The sequence below is a fragment of the Myxocyprinus asiaticus genome, chromosome 32, assembly GCF_019703515.2.
Source record: "Myxocyprinus asiaticus isolate MX2 ecotype Aquarium Trade chromosome 32, UBuf_Myxa_2, whole genome shotgun sequence".
Taxonomy (NCBI): Eukaryota; Metazoa; Chordata; class Actinopteri; order Cypriniformes; family Catostomidae; genus Myxocyprinus; species Myxocyprinus asiaticus.
The window spans coordinates 31,328,434-31,356,344 of record NC_059375.1 but is presented as its reverse complement, the minus strand read 5'-3'; the positions used below and the strand labels follow the sequence as shown (position 1 = coordinate 31,356,344).

The 27,911-nt window shown below is 36.3% G+C and overlaps 2 protein-coding genes across 5 annotated transcripts; both read left to right on the top strand.

The window, feature by feature from the left end:
• Positions 1–1,590: 1,590 nt before the first annotated feature.
• LOC127423107 (cytochrome c oxidase assembly protein COX11, mitochondrial-like) lies at positions 1,591–4,941 on the top strand. Of its 4 annotated transcripts, none has more exons than XM_051667164.1 (5): positions 1,591–1,661; positions 2,376–2,739; positions 2,831–2,986; positions 3,316–3,441; positions 3,615–4,941. In XM_051667164.1, the coding sequence occupies exons 2-5, from the start codon at positions 2,422–2,424 to the stop codon at positions 3,795–3,797; spliced, it is 783 nt and encodes a 260-aa protein (XP_051523124.1). In that variant the 5' UTR covers positions 1,591–1,661; positions 2,376–2,421; the 3' UTR covers positions 3,798–4,941. The 4 variants fall into 4 exon arrangements, with proteins under 4 accessions (XP_051523124.1, XP_051523122.1, XP_051523121.1 ...); XM_051667162.1 differs by having other exon boundaries at positions 1,655–1,729; positions 3,615–4,940; XM_051667161.1 differs by lacking the exon at positions 1,591–1,661 and adding an exon at positions 1,667–1,734.
• Positions 4,942–7,602: 2,661 nt separating this feature from the next.
• Positions 7,603–25,329, top strand: LOC127423407 (ras-related protein Rab-40B). Its single transcript, XM_051667669.1, has 6 exons — positions 7,603–8,453; positions 16,965–17,025; positions 17,717–17,777; positions 18,881–18,958; positions 19,362–19,584; positions 24,271–25,329. The coding sequence occupies exons 1-6, from the start codon at positions 8,288–8,290 to the stop codon at positions 24,540–24,542; spliced, it is 861 nt and encodes a 286-aa protein (XP_051523629.1). The 5' UTR covers positions 7,603–8,287; the 3' UTR covers positions 24,543–25,329.
• Positions 25,330–27,911: the final 2,582 nt, after the last annotated feature.

Here is a 27,911-nt window from a genome sequence, read left to right as displayed (position 1 = left end):
GGATGTCATGTTACAATATAAGTGTAGGCCTGCGTCTAATAAACTCAAAGAAGTACCGTAGTAATGCACTACTCTCTAAGTACTGTGATGTGAATGATACATGCACCTTTTGTGAAGGCAAGAGTGAAAGTCTAGATCACTTGTTTGTTTTGTTTTTATTTATGTGAAATGACGTGTTTTCTGGTGCGAACTGAGTCGGTAGTGTTTCTCCAATTTAAAGTTAACTTAAAAGTTTAATCTTATAATCATTATTTGTAATTATGAAAACAAAATCAATTCTCTGGAAATCACTGACAATTTTTTTTTATTTTTGCAGCTAAATTTTATATTCACAGACAGAAATTCCATAAACTTGTTAGAAGTCGAATACTTAATAAATATTCTGAGAGTTGTTAATGATAAAAAATGTATATCCTCTATTAAATGCTGTAATGAGATCTTTCCTGACCTATGACTTTTAAAATTATGATATTTATTTGTATTTCTTCAATTTTATATACACTATCATTCAAAAGTTTGGAGTCACTTGCCTGAAATGTTTCTCATGATTTTAAAAACCTTTTGATCTGAAGGCGTATGCTTAAATGTTTGAAATTAGTTTTGTAGACAAAAATATAATTGTTCCAGTATATGAATTTATTAAGAAAAGCAGCCACTAAGTGCCCAGCATTTAGATGGGAACTCCAAGAAAATGCCAAGAGTACATTTCTGCAAAATTTAGGCAAAGGGTGGCCACTTTGAAGATGCTAAAATATAACACAGTTTTGATTTATTTTGGATTTTTTTTTAGAAACAACATAATTCCCATATTTCCATTTCTATTATTCCATAGTTGTGATGACTAATATTATTCTAAAATGTGAAAAAAAAAATTATAATAAAGAATGAGTGTTTCAAAACTTTTGACTGGTAGTGTATATATATAAAAAAGATACACAGATTTGACTATTTCTTGTTAAAATAGAACACTTGATAAATACACTATAGGCCTATAATAAATTAATGATTAAGAGTAACACTTCTGATATCCTAAACAAACTAACAAACAAAAAATTCATATTATGTTTTATATTTATGTAATCCAATATTATATATTTTTTGTGTTTATTTATTTCTAGACACGTGACGTGAACCTTGTGATTTCTAAGCTTGCACTGTATAATTTCATGTTGACAATTGCTGATTGTTTGTAGGCCTCCTAAACTAATAAATGCATAAAAAAAGAAGTAAATATAGGCTATATGAAAGTCTGGATTTCCTGATATGCACGTTTGCCTGTATCTGTGAATTGTTATAATAAATTTATGGCATAAACTAGGCAAATCAGTGCACTAAATCAAAATGAACGATGAATCCAAATTCCCACCACTACTTTGAAAGCCGCGAACACAGACAAGTGAAGTGATACAAATAATGATGCGTCACAGTGCTTTTGGAACGCCGCTTGGTCAATCAGATTGGAGAACAGGAACTAACTTTTGTATAATTTGATTGATATGTCGTCTATAAGATAATAATTACATTTTCTTGCAAAACTTTGTTTTACCTACATTTCCCACTTGTTGTGGTGGTGTAGTAATAACCAAGGAGGAACTGACAAACACCGGAACTTTAGCAGTAGCAGCTTGTACCCGGGGAAGATGAATCTGTTGCACCCATTGGTTAGTGTTGAATTTCATGTTTTGTAACCTGCTGTTAAAGGGTGTACATGAACAAGCGCATGATTTTAGTTAAGTAAGGTGTTACCATCTCGGTACAGTATTTTGTGGTTGTCCAAAACTATATTAATTTTGGCATGTGTTATATGTACATATAAATTGAAACGATTTAACAGAATAGTAGAGCATGTTAGCATGTTTCAGTACTACATAACTGGTCTAGTATAATCAAACTTTAGTTTTATCAGTGTCTTTCTATGAATCTGCATTTGTGATCTTGGTTGGCAATCGCTTTGTCAGGCTTTGTTGTCATTTAAGAAACGATGACTTTCTAGTGTGTAAACTAGAATGAGCTTTGTGTTTATCAGCGTAATCCCATTGAAAACTGAATGCTGTATGTTGTTTATAAATGTATAAAATGTCTCCTACACAGACTAAACCTAGAACTGGACTACATACCCCATTGACTTGAGACTTCCCTTTAATCACTTTTTTGTTTAAAGTCTAGGTTTAATGTGTGTTATTTAGATCAGCCATATATGAATGCATTTAGCTAATTTTCCTAATTTTTAGCTAATTTTTGGGAATAAAAAATATATCCATCGATTCATGTCTAGAAAAGTATATTATTTAGGTAGGCCTTATTTTGGGTATGAACTGATGATCACACTGTACTGTAGCTGTCTTTAAAATGTCCTTGTTTTTTTCTTTTTTTAGGTGGACGACACCAGTTTTAAGGGGAAATCCACTTGTAACTGGGATTATGCTGGTACCATTTTTTTCCCGTGGGTGCAGCGCAAAGCACTATGTGCAACTAGTGCTTTCTAGCACTCGGTTATGCATTGATTGCTGCAACATCAGAGGATTAGCCACATCCAGCGGCCAGTTCTTCCTCAGGAGGACCTCACAGCAATTCCTCAATCAGACACGTGGAACTAAAACAAACAGGAGAAAGCAACAGAGCCAGGAAGATGACTGGAAGAAAAGGAACAAGACCATCCTCACGTACATTGCGGCCGCTGGGGTTGGAATGATTGGCATGTCATATGCTGCAGTTCCACTGTACAGACTGTACTGTCAGGTCAGCATTAAAGAGATAATCTGACATCTCAGAGTCCCTTTCGTCAGTAGATTTGTGTGATTAATGTAATATGTTTTTCTCTTACTTTTAGGCAACAGGGTTGGGTGGCACAGCGGTAGCAGGACATGACACTGAGCAAGTGGAGACAATGAAGCCAGTTAGGGACCGTGTTATTAAAGTGACCTTCAATGCAGACACACATGCTAGCATGCAATGGAATTTCCGTCCACAGCAGTCTGAGATTTTCGTAAGATAATTTTTTGTCTTTTATGTCTGAAAATTACCTGTACTAGCTCATACTTTTCTGAGCAATTCTGGACCTTTGTATTATGGCATTTCCCATGTTAACACTTGCTGTAGTATACTTTGGATGAAACGGTCTCCTAAATGAATAAACATAAATGTAAAATGTTCTGCCAATACTAAATATTTTCAAGTCTTAGTTTTTCAAGCTTGGCAATGTGATTTCACGCATAAACATTTATGTTGGCATACCAAAAACAGCACCTTCTTTATGTAATGCCATTGAGGAAGGAGATTATATATGTGATTTATTCTGTTTTAATGGTTTTTCAGGTTGTCCCAGGGGAAACTGCACTGGCTTTTTACAGGGCACGAAATCCCACAGATAAACCCGTGATAGGAATTTCTACCTACAATGTTGTGCCTTTTGAGGCTGGACAATACTTTAATAAGATACAGGTATAGGGAGTTCACTGCAAACTCAAAATATATTCAAATACATCCATACAATTTGTAGATTTAATGTTGAAATCTATATATAGAAAATGTATGACTATTTTCTTCCTTGTGTTACCCTCCTAGCTTACTGCATTCTGATGCATTTCTTAAATTTTGCCCTTTTCCTTCTTCAGTGTTTCTGTTTTGAGGAACAGCGGTTAAACCCACATGAGGAGGTAGACATGCCCGTTTTCTTTTACATCGATCCAGAGTTTGATGAAGACCCCAGGATGGCACGAGTTGACACTATAATACTCTCATACACCTTTTTTGAAGCCAAGGAAGGACAGCGGTTACCCATCCCTGGGTACAGCTAAATTATTCAGAGACTTTTAATCAGGTGCATTCTTTAGGTGAGAGAATTATGAAATTATTGTAAAGCGTGAGTTAAGCAATCATAAGTAATACTCACTGAGAGTCAGTGCTAATATTAAATAGTAATTATGGCATTTCATATCCACTGATCATTTGCCTCTGAATTTTGTGCAAAAGACAATACATTTAAGTTCATATTTTTGATACAACATTAGATGGATATTCTTACCAATTTTGATACCAAACTTTTTGTGTAAATTGCACGAGTATCCCTCATTCAAACATAAATTTTCCCTAGATATTATGCAGAACATTATTTAAGAATAATATGTAAAATGTGTATCTGTTTTAAATATTAAAAATAAATGTTGTGTATGGATGTCTATAATCACATAGTTGTCATTATAGGTTCATCCTGAAAGTATTTCTTTGGATGAGTTTTACAAATTGACAGACTTTAAAAGTTTATTTTTAATTAATCTGTTCCACCTGGGCACGCAATTAACCATACTAACTGTATACAGTATAGAACATCATAAGCTAATGTTAACATTTTTAGATAGTGGAGTACTTCCTACTGTAGGACAATAGATGGCAGCATTTGTACACTTATTTTGGTCCTTTTTCAGTAAAACGTAACAAAAATAACATTTGCCTTCACATGAAAGCTGTAATGTCTATATATTGTGACATTTGTTTGTCATTGTGGAAGTTCTACTTAATATAACAGGGCAATTGTTGTCACTGCAAACTGATTATACCATATAATTCAATTAAAATGAATGTCTGTTCAGTGCAACCATCGAAATAAGAGCTCAAGGTAAGATGTAGTTATATTAATGAATATAAATCAAATATATCAAATTTGAAGCTGCCTCTGGTGAGCCAAAAGTGTAAACAAAGAGGGCCCGTAATATTTTTAAGGCATGAAACCTAGTTGCAGTATGGAGTGTGTACTGAGAAGTGTTTTTCTTATCATATATATTTAAAGTCTTCGTGCCTCTTGCCTGATACAAAATGCTGCAAATTATGTCATTATTAAGGAATGGTATTCAAAAAAGCCTAACTGTGTTTCAAATCTCTCCAGCACATATTTATCTTCTGTTGTGTATTCATGTACTGTTCTTTGTCATTGTGTTAAATAAACAAATCTTAAAGAAGATAGATGACACATTTAATGGTGTGTCCAATATATGTATGATATAATGTCATAATAATATAACTAGGTAAAGTTTGTCAAGACAAACTTTGATGTTGGCTTGATTGTCTGAATGTTGAAACTAGTTTTAAAAGTTTTAAGTTATGTGGTTATACAGACTTTAAGATAAACAGCTAGCTAGCTAGATAGTAAGACAAACAGACTTGCATAGATAGATAAACCGAGAGAGAAAATTGAAAGCAGTCAGAGATTATTTAGCAGAGATGGACCACTTCTATTAAAAAGAATGGGAGAAATTGGAACGCCCAACAGTAAACGAATGTAGAAAGGAAGTCCCACCTTACAGGTAAAAGAGCCAATCACCTCGACAGTACGCACGCATATTAGCTATACAAGGCGAGAAAATTGCGGGGTTTTTTGTTGTTGTTGTTTTGTTTATTTACCGTTATCTGAGGTAAAGAAGCACAATTTATGATACTAGTGTTGTCAGATTTTGCTGCTGATTTGAAATATGTCCTTTGATCGTAACCTTGACCAACCATTTAGGAGATTTCAATCTTTTCCCATTCAAGTAGATAGGAGCTGCACTGGCATGACTGGAAATAGCCTCCAGAGATCGTTCCAAAGATGGACAGTGGACTGACTTGCTAGAAAGTCTTTGAAGCAGCCTTGTGTGGGTTTGTTTACTTTTTAATTTTTGACAGTTGGAGTTTGAAATTAAGAACATTCCATTGGCCAATTTAAACATTTCCCAAAGCAAGTCTTTGGTATTCTTCAGATTTTTGATCGTCCACTGTGCAAAAAACATAAGTCCTATCAGTTAGATAAGACATAACACACTATTCCAGAACAGTCTGAAGGTCTGTGCCGAGTTTGGTGGGTGTAGCTTGAAAGCTCTAGGAGTTAGTGTTAGAATTTTGGTCTTGGTTTAGGGGGTTTTTGAAAAAACCCTAAACTAAGTTTGTTGAACAAGAGTATGTTGGCTTCGTCAAGCCAACATAATAACGCACACATATTGTTATATTAGATATATTATAATAAAATTACAAAATAGTTTTCAACAACAACAAATCTGTTTCTCAAAGGTGAAGTGTGTAACTTTTTTTATGTCAAAATATGTTCTACTATCCCAGTTTATTGTTCATTGACCACTATAAGTAAGCCATTGGTGGATTTACCTCCCCCAATTAAAGGACAAGTTCACCAAAAAAATGAAAATTTGCTGACAATTTACTTACCCTCAGGCCATCCAAGATGTATATGACCTTCTTTCTTCATCAGAACAGGATTTAAGATTTTTAGGAAAGTATCCCAGGTTTTTAGCTTCATCCAATGCAAGTGAATGGACACCAATTTTTGACGGTCCAAAAAGCATATTTAGGCAGCATCAAAGTAATCCACACGACTCCCGCCGATCAAGTAACGTCTTCTGAAGTGAATCAATACGTTTCGACAAATTTACAGCTGTAAAGGTGCTAATAGGATATATAGCTTTTCAGGTTAGTCTGCTCAGGTTCTTCCATCGATGGATAAAGACTCAACAAAATAACTCAAATGCTTCTATTTGCGATATTTGGCCATCATTCTCAAACCCATAATCATTAACAGATAGGTGGGGAAGAACAATATTGCCTCGCTATAATTCTGTGATCAGTTGTTCTCAAGTTTCTGTCATTTTTAATGCTGCACTAGTACACAACATAATGATTGTTTACGCTTAACCGGAAGTTCTGCCCACAATGCCCGCAAAGCATCGTAGGAATATTGTGGATAGCATGAGTTTAGGGCATGGCTACTTGTAGTAAGCTATTGAACATCCATGGCAGACATGTACAGAGGAAAAGACATTTACCTTGGCCAAAATTCGAAGACTTGCTAAAAGAGAGCGACAGAGAACAGAGTAAAATCAGAGTGAACATTGGCATCGCATTTACAAGGTGGAGGACTTTGAGGGAATTTTCGATGTTAAACATTTATCGCCCTTTTTTTAGTACTATGACCTACAATACATTTATAGTACAATATATATATATATTAATTGTTTTCAGAATAACATCAGAAGAGACTTCTGTATTGCTATAGCTATAATAATGCTAGTAACACATCTATCACAACAGATTCTTAATAAAACATACAAAGGTCAGGAGTGCTTAAGGAATTTGGGAAATGAATCATAAGAAACATTGGTAACGCTTTACAATACAGTTCCATTCGTTAACATTAGTAAATGCATTTAGGATCATGAACTAACAAGGAACAATATAAGTTTTACAGCATTTATTTATCTTAGTTCATGTTAGTTAATAAAAATACAATTGTTCATTGCTAGTTAGATAAGTCAATTCTGTAAATGTTTTGTTCATTGTTAGGTCATGTTAACTAATGTTGTTAACTAAGGTTAACAAATGGAACCTTATTATTGTGTTACCGAAACATCAAAGGACTTAGTTTTGATCGTTTTATTGTATGTGACTTAAATATATTTTACATTTATTGCTGTAATTCTACACGTAGAACTGAGAAAAAGGTATTTTAGATCAAAACACTGCACTTTGACACACTACTTTATTATTACGTCATAATTACACTACGTCAATCTTCGTGCCCCGGAAAACAACAAACCCGAGCACGCGCTTGGAGCGCTTGGAGCGCCGACGCAGAGTCAGCTGAGCCACCATCTGCGCCACAAAACCGAAATGGATTAACTTAACGGGCGCTGATCTGGCATCAGCCCCTACAGGATCAAAACAGGGGCTTGGCCAAAGCTTCTTACAGCGCAGAATGGGCGGTTACGGAATTTGATGGATGCGCTTAACCTCCAAAAAAACAGCAGAGCCGCCCTAGCAACTCTAGGCAGGAACCAATCACAGAAAATCTAAGAATGAACTCTCATTTTTCTGTTTAGGGAGGCTAATAGAAGAGAAGGATCGTGGCAGCACAGCCCGATGGACAAGGTTTGCTCGAAAGAGCAGAGGCGATAAAACCTTGGGATACGTTAATGACAGGAGTTTTACGGAGATTAACATTTCTGCTGTTCCTTTACATATAAACAGCCATATTTAAGAAGTAATTTGGCTTATGTTACTATACTGTAAACATATGAGGGTCTTTATTTACCTCCTAATGTGACGCAACAGCATCAGCGGATCCATAGCCAGACTCTTTGAACAATAGGACAGCTTTTGTGATGTACTGGACATGATATTTTTAAACATAAGAAAGCCTTGTGATGAATAGATAGATCTGTTTTTGAATCAGGTATATTGTTTAGTGGCACTGGCGGTGGTCTGAGTAATTTAAGTTCATCAAGGGACAGTTACATGATGTACCAGAATGGGTCATCGGGCTGATGTGAAGATGAACCACAGAAGCAGCCCAGCAAAAGCTTATGATTTCCTTCTGAAGTTCCTGCTGGTTGGAGACAGTGATGTGGGGAAAGGGGAAATACTGGCCAGTCTACAGGATGGATCTAGTGAATCGCCCTATGGATACAATATGGGTAAGTTATGATCACTGTACAAACGAGACTCAAAAGTCGGTTTGTATTTTGAATTTTGCATGGTTTGCACTTTGAGATTGATCCACTTTAATGGATTTTAATATAAATGTTAGATTATGTAACATCTGTATCATATGCCATCATGGTCACATTACAAGCAAAAAAGTCAAAAAGAAACTGCCATTAAGTATTATGTATGCACACACATCACTTGTGAATAGTTTTGTATACAGAAGTATGCAAAAAATGACTGTCCACTTAAAACAAGGGACCTCTTTTGGTTTGTTCATCTGTTCTACATTTATTTTGAAATTTTCATTCATGTTTAATGTCTGGATCCACAAAATGTGGCACATAAACACCAAGATCAGATTTCTCAACTGTCCACAATTCGTCTAGCTCTTAAATTCAATGCTTAGTGGTAGTTAACCCACTGTACTCCCTGTTTTGGTAAACGTAACTCTTCCCAAGGGATAGAATCAATTGTAGTGAAACCTCAGTTTCACGGCTAAACAACATATTTTCCATGTGTCTAAAAGAGCAACAACATGTTCATGTGACACATGCAAGTGTCTGATATAATATAACTAACAATTCACACTAACAATCTGTAAATGCATCACAATTTGCATATGATTTATTAAATCAGTAGCAAACAGATCTTGTTGTGACAGTTGTTTTACACTGCTGGTTTAGTTATTTGTATGTCTTCCAATATGCTATCACAGGTTCACCCAAATCTAAAATTTTTTTTTTAATGTATTATTGTATTATTGTGTACACCTCAACAGGATAATCAATCTGTTGCACATGTGGTGTTTTTCATTTCTTTGTCAGGGAACACTGGGCCAAAGTCCAAGGTGTAATAAACATTTCTAGACAAATTTTAACAGCTTAAATTACACTGGAGCAATTTAGTTACCCTGACCGATATTAACAAGCCTGTAAATTGACAAACAGCCTGTTCATTTAAGGTCAGAGGCTGACTGAGATATGGGTGGCTTGCACAGTTGTGTACTCATTTATTCAAACAGCTGAGGGAGGAATGTCAGCCAAGTTTAGAAAAGGGCTAACAGGTTATAGGAACAAAAAACAAACGCAATCATCTTTATACTAAGGGTACGTTTACATGACAACGATGTACTAAAAACTGAAAAGTTTTTCCTTTGCGTTTTTGAAAAGTTTCACGTACAGACGACAACGTTGTCAAAACGATCCCCATTCACACGAATCAGCGAAAAGACTAAAAACGCTGTATTATGCATGCCAGGCCAGTAGTTGGTGATGTCACTTTTTAAAGAAACGCTGCGCACATAAGCATTCTTCCACAGAGCGGTGAATACAAACAATGAAGATGGCGAAAGCATCGAGCAATTTTGTCTGGACGGATGATGAGGTTGCTTAATTACAACAATTACTTTGCTGGAGAAGCGTCAATAAACTCAAAATCTTGAGCAGCACAAACACAGTCCTGTAGTCCGCCACTGTAGTTTTGAATGTCTCGCGCGCATGCCTATAGACTGAGCACGTAGTACGCGTGCACATGACGTCATAATTTTCACAAATTCGCGTTTTTGTATGTTTACATGGAGACGATAATGGCATTATTTTCAAAAACTTGCACTTTGAAACCCATTTTCAAAAGTTTGCATTTTCAGGCCCCAAAACGGCATTGTCGTGTAAACGAACAGCCAAAACGCATAAAAAGTTTTCCGTTTTTAGTTGAAAACGTTGTCGTGTAAACTGCCCCTAAGTGCCTTTAAATTGTCTTTAAATTGTTTAGTCAGGAAAATGCCTTCAGTTTGTCTCATAACAGATTCGGAATGATTGCTACAAATGGTTAAACTCTTTTCTAGTTGCATAATAGTATGTGTGAAGAAAAGTTGTCAACAAAGACAAAACCAGTGCAACAGTGATGAAAAATTAATTCCCCACTGCAGGCCTGTGAAAGTGACTTCATACTACATACATTTACACACTCTCTAGAAAAATACTGCCCCCATAGGTCTACTAAACTGCTTTGCCAGGATACTAATGCTTAGAAAACAAATACTAAGACATTTGGCATGCAAACAATTAATAGAACACGTAAACACGACTGAAGCTTTTTGCTGTTTAATTTCATGGAGAGACATGCCATCATATTTTATTACCTGTATATTTTGTAGTATAGTTACCTCGGGAGCAACTCAACAAGTGAAATTCCTTAAAAGTGCATATGTACGATATGGTCGATAAACTCCATTCTGATTATGATTAGACAGGAAGCGCTCTTGCCTAGCAACCTTGCAGAAGACTCTGTTGGCATTTCTGTTTATAGAGATTATTACTACTGGCCAAAGCTCTTACATAATGGCTCCCAGCACTGATCGAAATGCTGCTGATGAGAATCAGGATCCAGTGAAGGTTTGCTGACGATAAAAGAGTGGAACATTCTGATGTTTATCTAAACACTTGCATGAACGTCTCAAGCAACTTGTTTGTTTGAATGATGAAAAGGGAGTTTTGACTATCATGTTTGGTCTTAAAAGGGCCAGAAACAATTGAAGCCTTGCAGCTGTTCCTCACTGTGGTCACACGGAGAGAGAAGTCAGATGCAGTTCTGCGCTACTGAAACATTTATCTCATGTCTTATCAATAACAAACAGGCTGATGTGTTGCTCGATATGTTTTCGGTTATGTAAGGCCTATGTGAGCTAAAGAGATAGGCCACTCAAAAATGAAAATTCTGTCATCATTTACTCATCCTCATGTTGTTCCAAACCTGTATGACTTTCTTCCATGGAGCAGAAAAGGATATACTAGGCAAAATGTTAGGGACTGACATTCTCTGTCTGAAAATAACCTTCATACAGACTGACAGTGTTTTTGTTTGTGTATAATTTTATGACTTCAGGTTTCATGGGGATGGATCAGTAAAGTGTTAGCATAACTGTTTCTCCCAGAGCTCTATATTTTGAACACCATTATCCACAGAGGCTTCCTCCTCATCCACTTACTCCTGTTGATCCGGTAAATGTGTTATTCTCATCAGAAAAGGTCTATGGTTCCCTGCTGGATGCTGAGAGAGAGGTGAGGAGAAGTGCAGAGCGGGGTAATTGCGTGGGGAGACAGAAAGAGTTAGTGTGAAAAAATATGTTAGGATGAATCAGAGCTTGCCCACACAAGCAGGAAGACTGCATCCTACAGGCAGACATTTTATTAAGGACAAAATAGTACTTGAGACCTGGTATTATATGTGTTTTAGTATGATGCACTACTTTGAATTAAATAATCAAAGGATTGATAAAAGCTATATACAGTTGTGGAAAATATGATGAAATATCTGTGTATGTTTTTTTTATTTTTATACTATAGTTACATCTAGTTTATACTATAGATAGAATACATTTATTTAGCTTAGCATTTAACCTTCATGTTGTGTTGAGATTGACTTTACTCCTTTGCACACCAAGGCGAAGCGATTATGAAAGGTGAATCACTGACAAATGACCCTTTCCCATAGAAATCGACGCGAATGATTGCCATTGGCACATTCACACTTTTGCAATAGGCTATATGACAAGCAATTTCACCCTGGTACATTCTTTCATATTTTTAAAGTAAAAGTGGAGATTTATATTTAAAAAGGAGTTGCTGGTAAATATTGATATGTTCCTCACCCATATCTATCAAATCGCTTCAGAAGATATGCATTTAACCACTGGAGTTGTATGGATTACTTTTAGACCCCCTTTACACCTGGTATTATAATGCGTCACAGATGATCCAATCACATGTGGTCAGATGATAATATCGGCCGACCGATATATTGGTTGGGCACTAATGTGTATGTATTGTGTATAATTTTCCAATCTGACAGTTATTTCCTTTTAAAGCCACTCGTAAACGGCAAAGTGTAAACTCTTGTTTTAGCGCAACGGTTGATTGACAGGTGAGGGGTGGCACTTCACTGCTGCCTGGGCGCATACAGGATGGATTAGTGTTTACACATCAAATGCGATGTTGTCACATGCGTTTTTGACCACATTCATATGTGGTTTTTGTGATCCGACCACAAAACGTTTAGACCTATATTTAGGGATGACCATATTTGATCAGATCACTCAAAACGCATCTTAATACCAGGTGGAAACAGGATCTTATTTGGTCTTTCTGTGATTTTTTGAGCTTTAAAGGTCTGATTACCATTCACTTGCATTGTGTGGACCTACAGAGCTGAGATATTTTTCTAAAAATCTTCGTTTGTGTTCTGCAGAAGAAAGAAAGTCATGCACATCTGGGATGGCATGAGGGTGAGTAAATGTTAAGAGAATTTTCATTTTTGGGTGAACTATCCCTTTCAAAGAACCCATACAAGTTTCAGTTTTTAAGGCATCTGATGCAAATGAAATACATGTCCTCACTGCTGGTTCAGGACGTCTTCCACGAGTTCCTTTAGCATTTAATGTTGGTTGTCAAAACAGTTTTCTGTGCTTTGGCACCACCTGTTGCGCTGGTTTTGGTAACTGCAACAGCTCCTGACATGTGATCCAAAGCTCATATTTTATTGCTCAGGGCATTTAATTGCCCGAAAAAAAAACAAGAAAAAAAAAATACAACACTGTAAAACAACAACAACAACAACAAAAACAGCCTCGCTTTGTCGGCACACTAATGTTTGCTCCAGGTGTGAATTGGCTTCACAGGAATCCATTGTATTGATTCAAAATGTTAATCACAGAAAGAAATTGTGGTGAAAGATTGCCTTTGGAGTGCAAAGGAATTTATAGTATGTTTAACGTCCCAGAAACCCCAATAATTTTTGTATAAAAAAAATAATAGTGATTTCAGCACTAACCCCTTTGAATTGCTTTGAAATGTTAGCATCTACAATGTCTTGACATGAATCCCCTAGGAGGAGTATTTAAAAGTTCAGAAGCCTGCAAGATTTTCATAAAATCCAAAATGTCTGACTTCCTGTTGGGCGGAGCTAATTACTGTGAGTATGAAAGTTGTTCGGCTTTATGAGAACTATATATGTACCAATTTTGGTGACTGCAGGTGAAAATGGGGGTGCTACAGAGCCCTTACATGCCCATTTTCAAGGTGGCCCTAATGGCCGATGACTCTGATGTGTGTGCAAAATTTCAAGAGTTTTAACATGTTAAGTACCCCAAAAGTACCGAAAACCTTGAAAAAAGAATAATAATAATCCTTAGAAGAACAATAGGGTCTCCGCACTTTCAATGCTTGGACCCTAAAAACTGGCTAGATAATTGTTATTATTTGCAGTTTAGAAAATGTATTTTCTTCAGCGTGTTTGCTTTAGACACACCAATTGTGAATTTATGTGTGAGTCCACTGTTATAGTATGTTTAACGTCCCAGAAACCCCAATGATTTATGTATAAAAACAATAATAGTGATTTCAGCACTAACCCATTTGAATTGTTTTGAAATGTTCCTCTGACCAACATACCTCATGAAATTAATTGATCTCTTTTTTCTGACACATTAGGGTCCAAATAATAGATTTTCTTTTTTTTTTTTTTTTTTTATATATTTGATTTTCAATTTGATTTTCATTCATTGAGAAGATAGGAACATTTGCTTTGAGGTCAGCTGCCTTCTCAAAAAATTTTGCCGTGTTACTTTTAGATAAAGATTGTTGATGCAATAGTTTGTATACAAGTATTTGCAGGGACCCACTTTTTCGATAATTTTCTAAAAAAATTGGCCCAATGCTCGTGTACCCCAGGATACAAAAACCTTTTTAGGATTAAATCCCATTCAAAATACAGAATATTGTTGAAGCATAACTCTCTGTTGTATCATAAAGTAGACATAGACTTTTCAGAAATGTGAATTTTATCCAATACATTAATACTGCTTCTGTTTGGGGGTCAGTTTGACTGTAGTCAAAGAAAAAAATAATCTGAAACCAAAAATAGACAGTTGGCTGGAGTATGTTGACCAGAACTGCTACAGTGTGTACACCAATCTGAAAATCTTAGCATATAAAAAATCGTTGCATTTGATTATGTGTTTATACCTGAGGTCTCCGAGACCTGAAACAAAAGTATGGAGTTTCATGGAGGACTTTTGAAATACTGTATGTTATCAAGTTCTGAAAAAGATGAGGGAAACTCATGAAGGCTCTTTCAGACCCCAAACAGAATATGATTGACTTAAACTAACAATTAGTGTATGCCTTTTGATGGGCTGTAACAGTGACCTCATAGTTCGCAAGGTGACTGGTGTGATTGGTTAATTTTGGTTCCATTCTTTAGTGACAGTGGTAGTCTTTTCAAAACCTTTTTCTGTCACCTGAATGGAATCTCCCAGTTGTTAAATGTGTATTTTTAGAGTGTTGGATTTCAGTCTCATCTCGGTGGAATGTGTATGATGTGTTTTAAAATTCCCTGTGATCAGAATGTCAGTGTGTTTGGAATCTGAAACCCCCACAGAGGTGACACTAACAGCTCTTCTGTCTCAGCTCAAGCATCCTCCACAAAAGTGTCATGTTTATAACAGCATACTTAATTTAATCATAGTTTCTGTCACTCAAATTGCTGATCAAAAGTGAGAGAAATGAACTCAAAAAACATGACCAAAATGCAAAAATCTCTCTGGAACATTCTGCTGCAGTTTACACTACTTACCTTTCCCATTTCCAGTTATTTTATGGTCAAAACAAGTTATAAATTCCATTGCTAGTGCTGTTTGCTAAGGCAAGTATCATTTTTATTAAGCATTTGAACAAACCCCTAACCCAAAGTATTGAACTGTGCACATAACTCGTCCCAAATTGCTATGGACATGAATAACATTGCAATTTATTTTTTTCAGCGTGTTTTCTATAGACACCAATTTGTGAATTTATGTGTGAGTTCACTGTAATATAATGGGCTAAGAGACTAAGAAAATGTGCTTTTTTGCACTAGTTTTGCATGGGCAAGCACCTGACATTTTCTTTAGAAAATGCAAAAATTATTTTAATGAGAAATAACATATTTCTGTGCTGTTACTCTGTTTCTTTAACACAGTTGAGCATATAATGAATGGTGGAAGAAGAAATAATCTGAAGATTTTTTAAAGGGGTCACGTCATAAATTTTTATTTTTATTTTTACTTAAATATTTTCCTTGAAGTTCACTTATCATGTTAGTAATATATATATATATATATGTATATATATATATATATATATATATATATAGTCATAATAAATGACCTTTTTCTGGCCTTCTGTCTGAAACACTGGTTTTCTGTGCTGTCCCCTTTAAGACGTCAATATATTTTATGATATGCTAAAATCTTTGAGGTGCAAACACCCCCTGCCAACACTCATGGAACAGTTTTTTGCAAGATTAAAATAATGAAAACGTGCAAGCAATTTACAAAATCACCTGAAAGCATTCCAGGTCATTCATTAATAGCTACAATCACTGAGCACTTTATTAGGAACACCTATGGTTCTAATTAAGGGCCCAACGTGGTCTTCTGCTGTTGTCACCCATTCGCCTCAAGATTCGATGCGTTGTGCATTCTAAGATGCTATTCTGCTCAATACAATTGTACAGAGTGGTTATCTGAGTTACAGTATCGTAGCCTTTCAGCTTGAACCAGTCTGGCCATTCTCCGTTGACCCCTCTCATCAACAGGTGTTTCAGTCTGCAGAACTGAAGAACTCGTTGTATGTTTTTTGTTTTTGGCACCATTCTGAGTAAACTCTTGAGACTGTTGTGCATGAACATCCCAGGAGTTCAGCAGTTACAGAAACACTTAAACCTGTCTGGCACTAACAACCATGCCACGGTCAAAATCACTGAGACACTGCACATTTGTTCCCCATTCTGATGGTTGATGTGTAGGGAAATCTGGCCCAAAAGTTGTTGAGGGGGGGTAGGGAAACCTGGCCCAAAAGTTGTTTGTGGGTGGGCTGTCCTTTTCTGCATATCGCAGCAGCGTTTTGTGGCCCGTTCTGCATAACACGGCGGCCCATTTCAGCTTATTGCGGCCCATTCGGCCCCGTTTCGCGGCCGGCCCTACGGGAAAAGTCACGGTTCTCCCGATGGTCAGTCAACCCCTGATGGAAATGCCTCATGGACAGATTTCTTTTGTGCTAAACCAAAACTTATGAGACTAAGTGTTTTTCTTTTTAAGAATGATGTCATGACGCACACCATTTTATAAAAGGCCATTTGAATGTAAACGAGCAGGGACGGCAATTTTCGCAAAAAACTTTTTACGCATTTTCAGTTTGTTGAAAACAGAAAACTGCAAAAAGTGGATGGAAACTTAGTTATTGGTCCCCCTGGGTGTATAACAATGGCTGTATCCATACGGCTCTCATCATTCACTCTGACTGCGCACCAGTGGGTGGACAAAAGAGGCAATCATGTAAAAGGAGGCGTTGACTTTAACTGTATGTTTTTATAGTTCAATAACTATTATATGTCAAAAGATCAAGGAAAATTTCATGACATGACCCCTTTAAGTAATTTAGTTATTTCTTCTTTACTTGCAGGAATTGATTACAAGACAACAACCATATTACTCGATGGACGCAGGGTCAAGCTCCAGCTTTGGTGAGTAGCATTACATCAGAGTTGACAGCTCACATCTTACCTTTCCTGGTAAACTGGAAACCCATGACTGCAGCACCTGACAGCCTCTAGAAATTTATGTTGAACTTCAAGCTTCAGCTTGATCAGCTTCTTCCTTTTATCTACTTGAACTACCACTCAAACCGAGCATGAGGAGAAACTAGAGATCGCACTATTTATTCCGTCATTCCATTCAGTCATTTATTCAATAAGGCTCTGTTGGTTTTCAAAATATGAAGTGAACATGCCAAACGTCTGGATATGTTAATTACAGCACTCCTTAGCAAACTCTCCCAAATGAAACATTCAGCCAAGTCAACCCCACTTGCCATGCCTGGATGTTGTTTATAAATTCTGAGCTTTTTATAGAGTCTGGAATCAATTATTGATAATCCGTTCTTGACAAAGCAGTTTAGAGAGGAGTGTTTGTGCTACTCCAGTACTACCCGTTGCAACATGACTGGCACGTCTTGGCGCTGTGCTCAGCCCCGGGATGGTGAATGATTCATTTCACTGCTCCTACTTAAAGTCTGCTGCCCTGGCACCAACCACAGAGAGCTCCTCACGTCACCATACACAGGGAAAGACAATGGCTACAGACGTTTTGAAGAACCAGAAGGAAGCTGAATGTGTGCTTTGTGATGCAGACGCTCCGTGTTGTGTTGTTTTGCAGGGACACCTCAGGACAAGGCAGATTCTGCACCATTTTCCGCTCATATTCCAGAGGGGCACAGGTACAACAGCAATTAATTCTAAAAACACTGTGAACAATACATACGGTGCACTGCAAAATTTTTTATAAAAAATGCATTATTTTGTCTTGTTTTCCCACATCCTTAAAACATCCCAAACAACACAGAGCATAAGATAATAAGACTTGTTTTCAGAGAGTGTACAGATTCTTAAATTAAGTTTGGTTTTCTCACCACATTTAGCATAAACCTCACTAAGTTATGCTAGAAATATGCCTTAAACAGGAAAAAACAATTTGCCATTGGGGTAAGAAAAAAACCTAATTTCAGTCTTAAAGAGATTGTTTACCAAAAATGACAATTTTGTTATCATTTTCACACCCTCATGTTGTTCCAAACAATAAAAGTAAATGGTGACTGAGACTAACATTCTGCCTAACACCTTTGTGTTTCACTGAAGAAAGAGTCATATGGGTTTGGAAAAACAAGATAGTGAGTAAAGGATGATAGAATTTTCATTTTTGGGTGAAATATCCCTTTAATATGTCATCCAGTTTTGTTTTTCAAGTAAACTTATATTGCTTATGGGATATTTAGATATTTTTTACTGGAAAACAAGACAAACTACTGACTTTTTGCACTGCAGAGTATTTTCTGTTTTCTTCAGATTATTTTGTGTTTATGTTTGAGCCCACTGTTATATAATGGGCAAAAACACTTTAGAAATGGTCTTTTGACTATTTGGGAAATCCCAGTGTTCCCAGACAGTGTTGTTAAATACTCCACCCAAAGATCAGCCTTTCTTGTTGAAAGTGTGGCGTACTATAAATCGGAGTGGGCAACTATTGTTGATATGACATTTCCTTGTTCTGTGGAACACAGATATACTACACAGATAACTGCCACACTCTAAGGAAAGCCGCATGGTTTATTGACATTGCATCATGAAGTTCTTCAACTACTGATTCATTGACATATGAGATGTTAAACAATGTCAACTTGTTACCTTATGAAGTTTCTGAGAATGACCATGTTGTTCTCAGCATTATCATCCATTATGTCTCTTTTTACTTTAAGAATTAAAAGTGCATTTGAGTTTTATGTGCATTGTCTGTTACGAGGAAACTAATATGTGTTTCTTACAGGGTGTTATCCTGGTATATGACATCACAAACCGGTGGTCGTTTGATGGCATTGATAGATGGATTAAAGAGATTGATGAGGTAAAATCAGATCCAAAACTACAGCTTATAGTTTGTACAGTAATCGACATGTTAAAAGATTACTGTGTAGTATGAATATGTACAGTATAGTGTAGTATTTTATATGAATATAAGTTGGCCTGTGATTTTGTAGTAACATCATACTAAGAACATACAATATGAGAAGAATATTTATATTTATATATGTTCTGAATATTTGTGTTTATATATAATGTATATACAGTACTCTATATGGGTAGTTGACATGTCAAGCAGTGACACTTGTGTCTTGCAGTGTGATAAATGTATTTTTGACCTCATTGATTGAGAGACTATATGGAATATTTGTGCTCTTAAAAAAATTATGTGTCACAGAGCAGGTCAATTTAAGTGAAAAACCATTGTCATGCTGTTCTTTATACAGCATGCACCTGGTGTACCAAAAATCCTGGTGGGGAACAGGCTTCACCTGGCCTATAAGCGTCAGGTGACCACTGAGCATGCCCAGGCATTTGCAGAGCGACTGGGCATTACATTCTTTGAGGTCAGCCCTCTCTGTAACTTCAACATTACTGAGTCCTTCACTGAGCTGGCTCGGATTGTGCTCATGAGGCATGGTATGGAGCGGCTTTGGAGACCCAATAAAGGTACGTCTACTGTCAGGCCTCATAAGGACAAAATAGATTATTCATTTATAATAAGGGCATGTCTTTTTCTGTACAATGACAGATCATTGAGACCATGGCTATCAATCTCCAGATAGCACATAAGAAAATATTAAAGCACAAATAAAGCAACCTATACTCATTGTACGCTATATTCCAAGTCTTCAGACTGTAATTTAAGTCGCTATTCAGAATGACTCCAAAAGATTTGTAATATAGCACCCCAGACCTATGGACTACTGTTATGGTATTTTTTTTTGTTTTCTTTTTTTTTTTTGGAGTTGACAGCTGTGGTCACAATGAACAAGTGTTTTATGGAACAGAGGGGCATGTACTGTACATGCTTCAATATTTTCACAGACAAAATAAGTGAAGTATTCATGTAAAATTGTAAAATTTTTGTATAATTATAACTAAATCATATAAAACAATAAAGGAGGTAAGCCAGCACCCTCATCTCTACAGATATAAGGGCTTCACAGTCCCTTAAATGAATTTTCTGGGTTCAATGTAAATTAAGCTCAATAAACAGAACTTGTGGCATAACAATGATTACTGCAAAAAATTATTTAGACTTAAAATAAAATAAATCAAGATAACAGTGTGACCCGAGCGTGACTGCTGTGTGCATTTTCCATTTCCCTTTTTGATTTGTAACTAGTAGCACCTAATAAAAATATGTGGACAGTGGGACTAAGTTGAACATTTTAAATAATATCAAGCTATTGAAAGTCAGGGGTTTTTTTAATCAAATTGTTTATTATGTTTCCAGAAGTGTTGATTATTCATGTTTTTGAGAATGTACAAACATTACATCAGAAAGTAGCATAAATAATTCTGATTCAAAGTAATGGCCAGCATCATCCAATCACTGCCAACCATGTTAAAATAAAATGATACATTTTAAATTCTGAATCAATGTACTGATTACCATTGTACCATGTCTGCCAAACATGTTGAGTGATCCAAACACCATCTGTAGCCTGAAACTGAACTTTGATAGGAAGTTTGGATTGAATTAACTTTATAGGATTCTCCCTTGCTCCCTGTTTAGTGAATGACTTAACCTCCATTGTGCTGTCTGACTGCACTGGTCTCAGAACAGTTTGAAATGGACCTTATTTTCATCCTATTTCCATAGAAAGCCTCTGAAAGCAACCTTTTTCAGCTTTTGGATGAACCCATTGATTCTTAATGTGATAATGCACAGTATAGGATTTCTAAGGAAAAGATGTACTAAAGTACACATTAGTGTGCATTGTGTTTATCAGCGTTGAGTTTGTGATAAATTTCTCAAATGTTAAAAATGGCATATCAGATGGATCTTTTGATTCAAACAGGTTTCAGTGTAGTTTTGTTGCCATTTCTCCCAAAGACAAACTCCGCTGTGGTCAGCGCCATGATGTTTAGTCACATGACGTGTGTCGAAAGTTGAACCCTTTACTGACAGCACAAACTCTCCTGAACTGAGATCAATCTGTTTAAATTCATTTAAATCATGCGTTGCATGTTGGGAAGCCAAAATACTACGTCCACGCATGTGTACACAGGGTAGCACAAGGGATAAAGGCTGAAATGTGAAGCTTAGAGTTTTATAAAAGTACTTACATAAATTTTTCTGTTAAACTTGTGTATTATTTGAGCTTTAAAGTTGTTAAGGGTCATGAAACACTACAACAAATTTTTTTGAGATGTTAACAGGTATATATGTCTTGCACACCAGGGCAGAGAATGTCAACATTTGTTATTTTTAATTTCAAGAGGAAAAGGGTTAATTTAGGGATTTTCGGGCTATTTTCGTCTTCTGGGTATGAAATGAATATCGAGTCAATGTCACAGGTCGTGACGTACATGGTTTAGGCTTTCCATTGAGTTTAAGCAAATCTATGTCACGGGTGTTCTCGATATTATTCATGAGAAGGCGTGGCCTTTACCCTTTGACAAGCAAGTCATTGCCATGCACATGACCAGCGCTTCAAACTCTCAAGCGCCTAGTGATGGGCATTCCGGCTCTTTTCAGTGAGCTGGCTCGTTCGGCTCAGCTCACCAAAAAGAGCCAGCTCTTTTGGCTCCCAAACGGCTCTTTAAAAAAATATTTTATTTTTTCTTTTTTCAAGTCAAACAGTTTGCGATAGTTTGACTATGATTGGTGTTAAAACAATTCAAATTAAATTATTCAATGAAATCATACTCTACCTTAACCACAATGTATTTAAAAATGCATTGGTTTGCATTTGCATTTAAAGTATAACTTTTTAATGTATATAAACAAAGTGCATATAAATCTAACCATTCAAAACGAATACAATCTGAACAGCATAACAGAATATTGTACCATATCAAAGAAAAATAAATAATTTGCAAAACTGCAGCATCCCACAATCTGAAATAAATGTGAAAAAGAAGGATGCTATTACACATGTGCATTTAAAGAATAACTTTTTTAATGTATATAAACAAAGTGCATATAAATGTAACAAATCAAAACGAATACAATCTGAACAACATAATAAATTGGCTCCGCCCTCCCTCACACATCTTTGGTTCATTGCGTGTCTGATTGACAGGAACAACAGGTGAGGCTGTTAGTCTGAATGGACAGTCAGAACGAATGTGTGTGCGCTTGAGCATTTAGGCCTATATTATTTTATTTCTTTTTTCGTTCTTTGAATTCGTTAATTCTGTTCATTTAAATCTTTTGATTATTTATATCTTATTTTTTAAAAATATTTTTATAAATAGATTCGGCTCTTCTGATATGCGAGCCGGCTCCCAACGTTCACCTACAAGAGCCGGCTCTTAGAGCCGACTCGTTCGCGAACGACCCATCACTATAAGCGCCATCAGTCAGTTGAGAGAGTTGAAAGTACTGTGACGCAAGTCCCCCCGTGCTGCTGAAAGAGGGACAGGACAGGCTTTCATTTAAAAGCAACACCTTTTAAATATTCGCCCAGCATGCATTTATTAACGTGAGTGTTTTGAGATATGCAGTGATGTGTGGTGTCTCTGACTGGGACTCGTTAGAAGCGGTTTACATTGAGTGTCCCAGACACAAATGCCATCCACCCAACCATCCATCCATCCAGACTTCCTTAATGTAAGTGTGTTAACCAATCTAAGCACTTATATTTGTAAATCATCATCTTGGAATAAGTCTCAAAAGTTATTAAAGTATAAAAAACATGTACATATTTTCGATACAGAGTACATGGCTTGGCAGTTATTTGCATATTAAATGACAGATATAAATTACCTATAAATTACCAGTGTGAGTAATGTATTGTGAGTTTACAAAACAGTGTATAATTTATTTGTGCATTCTGTTACGAGCAATTGTGAGAATCTTTTATGCTGTTAACTGCATTATTAGTAGACTGGATCAGACATTTATTGGGTTCACTCCCCCTTCTCCCCTCACTTCGCTGCTGATCACGCCCACTTTGAGCGCATCTTTTTAAAATGTGGTGAAAGCTCAACTGTGCTGAAACGGGGGTGTTGTGACCATTTAAATCATCGTTTACCAGGATTACAGGGTTTATGGCATCATGTTGTCATGGCAACGAAGTTGTAAAATTGGATATAACTTTATACAGAAAAGGTTAGTAAGTGATTTTATCGCACTAATATGCACTAATCATGTTTACAACGTATCTTGTTTACATCTTGTGGCTATACTTTTGAAACAGTCTGTATATTAAAGTTTACAGATTGGCCCCATTTACGTCCATGGTATGTCAGTGTAACCCAGATTTTTGTTCTATTTATTTTTAAGAAAAGGAGGTACAAGTCGATATAAATTTTTGTGTGGCAATCAACATTTTGCCACAAATTCTGTAAATTGAGCTAAACTTGTATTGAACCCGAAGTATTCCTTTAATAACTCACAACTATACTACTGTTGTCTTGTTCCATTACACTTCCATCAGCATTTTCCCATGACTCATTTTGCTGCTGAGGTTGGAAATGTTCTCTCAGGGAATTAAAAATGCTTTACCATAAATGCTTCTGACATTAGATGATGCATCAGAGAACACTGTCATAGATTAAAGCAGACCTTTTAGAAGAGCCATTTCTGAGAATGACCACATATGGAACAGCAACACATGTTTTTCTTCTCTCAGATCAATCCTGCAATTATGTATAGGCCCAAGGAATGCTTAGCAAACCTGAAGTATGCAAAGCTTTGAGATTTTATACTGCTCGAAGCAGAGAAACCCAGTGTTCAAATGACAGTTTAATGGCCAGCCGCCTACACAGCTCATTTCAGCTTTCAATAATCATAGCTTTGGTTTGTGTTAGAAAAATGCTTGTAGGAAGAAGGTTAAGCGAGATTAGGCATTAGAATGGAAGTATTATATGTTTGTTTTGACTGGAGATTATGCAAGGTCAAGGAATATGATAAAAAAAATGTACTGGATGATTTCACCCTTGAAAGACAAAAATGCTCCAAGACACTGATGTTATAACTGTTCCAAACCATATATAGACTTAGAAGATACTAATGTTCTTTTGAATTACTTCTGAGTGGAATATTATAGATATATGCATGCAGTGTATATATACTGTAACAAAGTTTTGCACACTATCAGATGCACAAAAAAACAACATCGGTTATACTGTATCTACTTGAAAAAGCACCTCCACTATCTCTTCTTTTCTTTCATACAGTATTGAGTCTGCAGGACCTGTGCTGTCGTTCGATTGTGTCCTGTACTCCAGTGCACCTTGTAGACAAACTTCCCCTTCCTGTTGCCTTAAAGAGCCATCTGAAGTCCTTCTCCATGGCAAACGGCCTTAACGCCAGGATGATGCACGGCCGTTCCTACTCGGTCATAACCAGCAGTGCTAAAAAAAGGAACGGAACCAAAAAAACCAAAGTCATCTATCTGCCACTGAGCCCTTCCCAGAACTGCACACGGACAAGCTGCAAGATTTCATAGTTCAATGCCGTTTTTGTACTTATAAATACGCATTCAAAATGCAGTTTAAACAAGGAGCTAGTGTTCAAAGCCACCACAGTCTTACAATAAATATGAACAAGCTAAAGAATTGTGGCTTATGATGTCTTCAGTCTATCAAGGTGATTGATCAACCATGTCAGTTTGTTTAAATCCAACAAATATCCAATAGTGACTGCTGAAAGAGACTGGACAGACTTATAAGTGAGGATCTGTTTCTAAGTGTTGCCAAGCCTTTATAACGCTGTGCATTGTTTAAAAATATGTTCAGTTCAAGTTCTTTTGTCTTGTAAATGTATTGAAACTTGATGGTACTGCATTTTCTTGTGGTGGACTCTTTTGCTACTGAACTTGGACCAAGCCAACAGGAGAAACACAGGGGGCTTTTCTGCTTTGTGATCACTTTACTTTCAAAATGGCCTTACTAATAATGCCAGCTTAATTTCATTTACTACTTTTATTCACACATTTTTCAGGGGCAAAGAGAGAAAAGTCAAGGTTGAGACGCACAGCTCTTTGTATTGTGTGTATATATAATTTGTTTTGTTTGATACTACATTGTTAGAATTCTTAATTATTGTGATACACTTGATTGGTGATAAATATCGTACGTTTATATGGGAAACACACCAAAGACATTGGAGATTACAATGTGACTTCATTTGTCACACTGAAAACACATACATTTCAGATTTACACTGCAAGTGAACACAAATTTCTAACATGCTGTCATATCTTGTTTTAAATAAAGATAAAACCATGTGATAAAACTGGTCAAATTGTCAGATATTCACCATATGTCCACTAGAGGGCATACACATATATGTATATATATATATATATATGTGTGTGTGTGTGTGTGTGTGTGTGTGTGTGTGTGTGTGTGTGTGTGTGTGTGTGTGTGTGTGTGTATAAGTCCACTATAAAGTTCCAACTGGGTTTGCTTTTAATGGTTTAGTCGTGTGGTGGAGTTACATAAGAGGCAGTGGTAAGTTTATAATCTGTAACAACTAAATAATAATAAAATAATAAAAAAAAAAAAAGTGAAACTGGAATTTATACAAACCAGGCCTGTGACCCATATGTTTGCCATAGAAAATTATTTTGACTCTACCCTCAGTACAAACAAACCAAAATTGTGTATGGAAGTCTATGGGACAATGCTTTCCGGAGGGGTTAAAAGCAGACATGTGCTGCTCATATTTCGTTAAAACAGTTATATTAATTCGTCCGCACGAACGTGTTAAACTGTACAGTTTACATCTTCTATAAATCGTCCTTTTAGCGATGGGACTATGGCGGAACTTAAAAAAATAAATAAATAATAATAATAATAATAATAATAATAATAAAGTGGCTTGGGAGCCTTTTACCCCACACTTCAGTTATAGTGATATCGTGTAAATAGTTATTTAGCTATAGGGCAAAATTGGTCAGCTTAGGCAAATACATTTGAGACAGCAAGATGCTTTTTTTTTGTTTAATGACAAATTAAAATAATGCTTTCTCAAAATAACTACTTCAGAAAGGATAAACGATTTCTTGTTCATTTCAAACACATTTGGCATTTTATAACATCTCATGTATTCTATGAATAAATTAATCTCCATTTTGATTGGACAAGTTAATATGAGCCCACTTTGAACATTCTTCATAACAAATCTATTCGCCCCACTTAAAGGGATAGTTCACCCCAAAAATGAAAATTCTCTCATCATTTACTCACCCTCATGCCATCCAAGATGTGTATGACTTTCTGTCTTCTGCTAAAAACAAACTAAGATTTTCTGAATAATATCTCAGCTCTGTCCATCCTCACAATGCAAGGGAACAGGAATCAAACATTTTAAGCTTCAAAAAGCACATAAAGGAAGCGTAAAAGTAATCCATAAGACTTGAGTTGTTAAATCTATATCTTCAGTAGCAATATGATAGGTGTGTGTGAGAAACAGATCAATATTTAAGTCCATTTCTATTATAAATTACCCTCCGTGCCCAGTAGGTGGCAATGTGCACAAAGTATGCGAATCACCAAAAACAAAGAAGAAGAATGTGAAAGTGAAAGTGGAGATGGGTTGTACAAAAAGACTTAAATATTGATCTGTTTCTTACCCACACCTATCATATCACTTCTAAAGATCTGGATTTGACCATTGGAGTCGTATGGATTAGTTTTACGCTGCCTTTATGTGCTTTTGGAGCTTCAGAATTTTGGTACCTGTTCACTTGCACTGTATGGATATACACAGCTGAGATATTATTCTAAAAATCTTTGTTTGTGTTCAGCAGAAGAAAGTAAGTCATGCACATCTGGGATATCATGAGTAAATAATGAGAGCATTTTCATTTTTGGGTGAACTATCCCTTTAAGAAAAACAATGTGTTTAATGTGGGCCTTTAGCCCTTGCAACAGGGGGGCTTTTACCCCAAATGCTATCCATTACTTATTGGACAGTTATTTAAAAACTTTTGATTTAATCACCTTGAACAAAACTGAAAATGATAAATAAGTATTTTTTCTCAAAATAAATGTGATCATTTCAGTGATTCTCATTAGACACATACATTTGAAACATTTTAAAAACGATTAAATATTAGATAAAATGAACCCATAATCAAACCTCCCCCAGGTGTAGAGGTTCCACATTACACAGATCCATTGACATCATACAACCTGCAGAGGGCATACTTCTCACATCTAAGAGCTTAGGGCAATACCAGTATGATTTTTCAAAGCTCCTGAATTGTTGCAATCTGTACAATCTGTAGTCGGTACCTCACCAATGTTTGACTGTTCTGTGAGGATGTTATTTGTTTTGTACGAGATGTGTCCAATTCCATTTCCAATCCCTGGCATTTTCTTGTTCAAGCAGTATTGTCTTGTTGTTACCTTACATTCAGTGGTTGCCTATTTGACATGTTTTCTCTCTAAAAATATGCAGGCCATCCTCACATAGATGCCATGAATTTTCCATCCATTTTGCACAGTCATTTGTCAAAATGTTGTCATGCGATATGAAATGTGTCATGAGGGATGTAAATGGTGTCTTCTTATGACAGTGTCAGGCCTGTGCAGGTATTGGCCATATAACATCATATTGAGAGAGAATGATAAGGACATGCCTTTCTTCAAGGCATAGGGCGAATGACCCTTCCACTGTAAGACAAATGGCTGACCCATAGCACTAATAGAAGGCTGAGAACAGGCATGTACACATGCATATGCTCTTATACAGTGACATATTGGATTAGTGGACCTGTCAGATGAGAGTTATGAGGGGCTTTCTTGATGCATGAGCAATAGAGAGCTCCCTATGGACTGGTCAGTTGGCCTTCAGTGTCCTGCCTCAT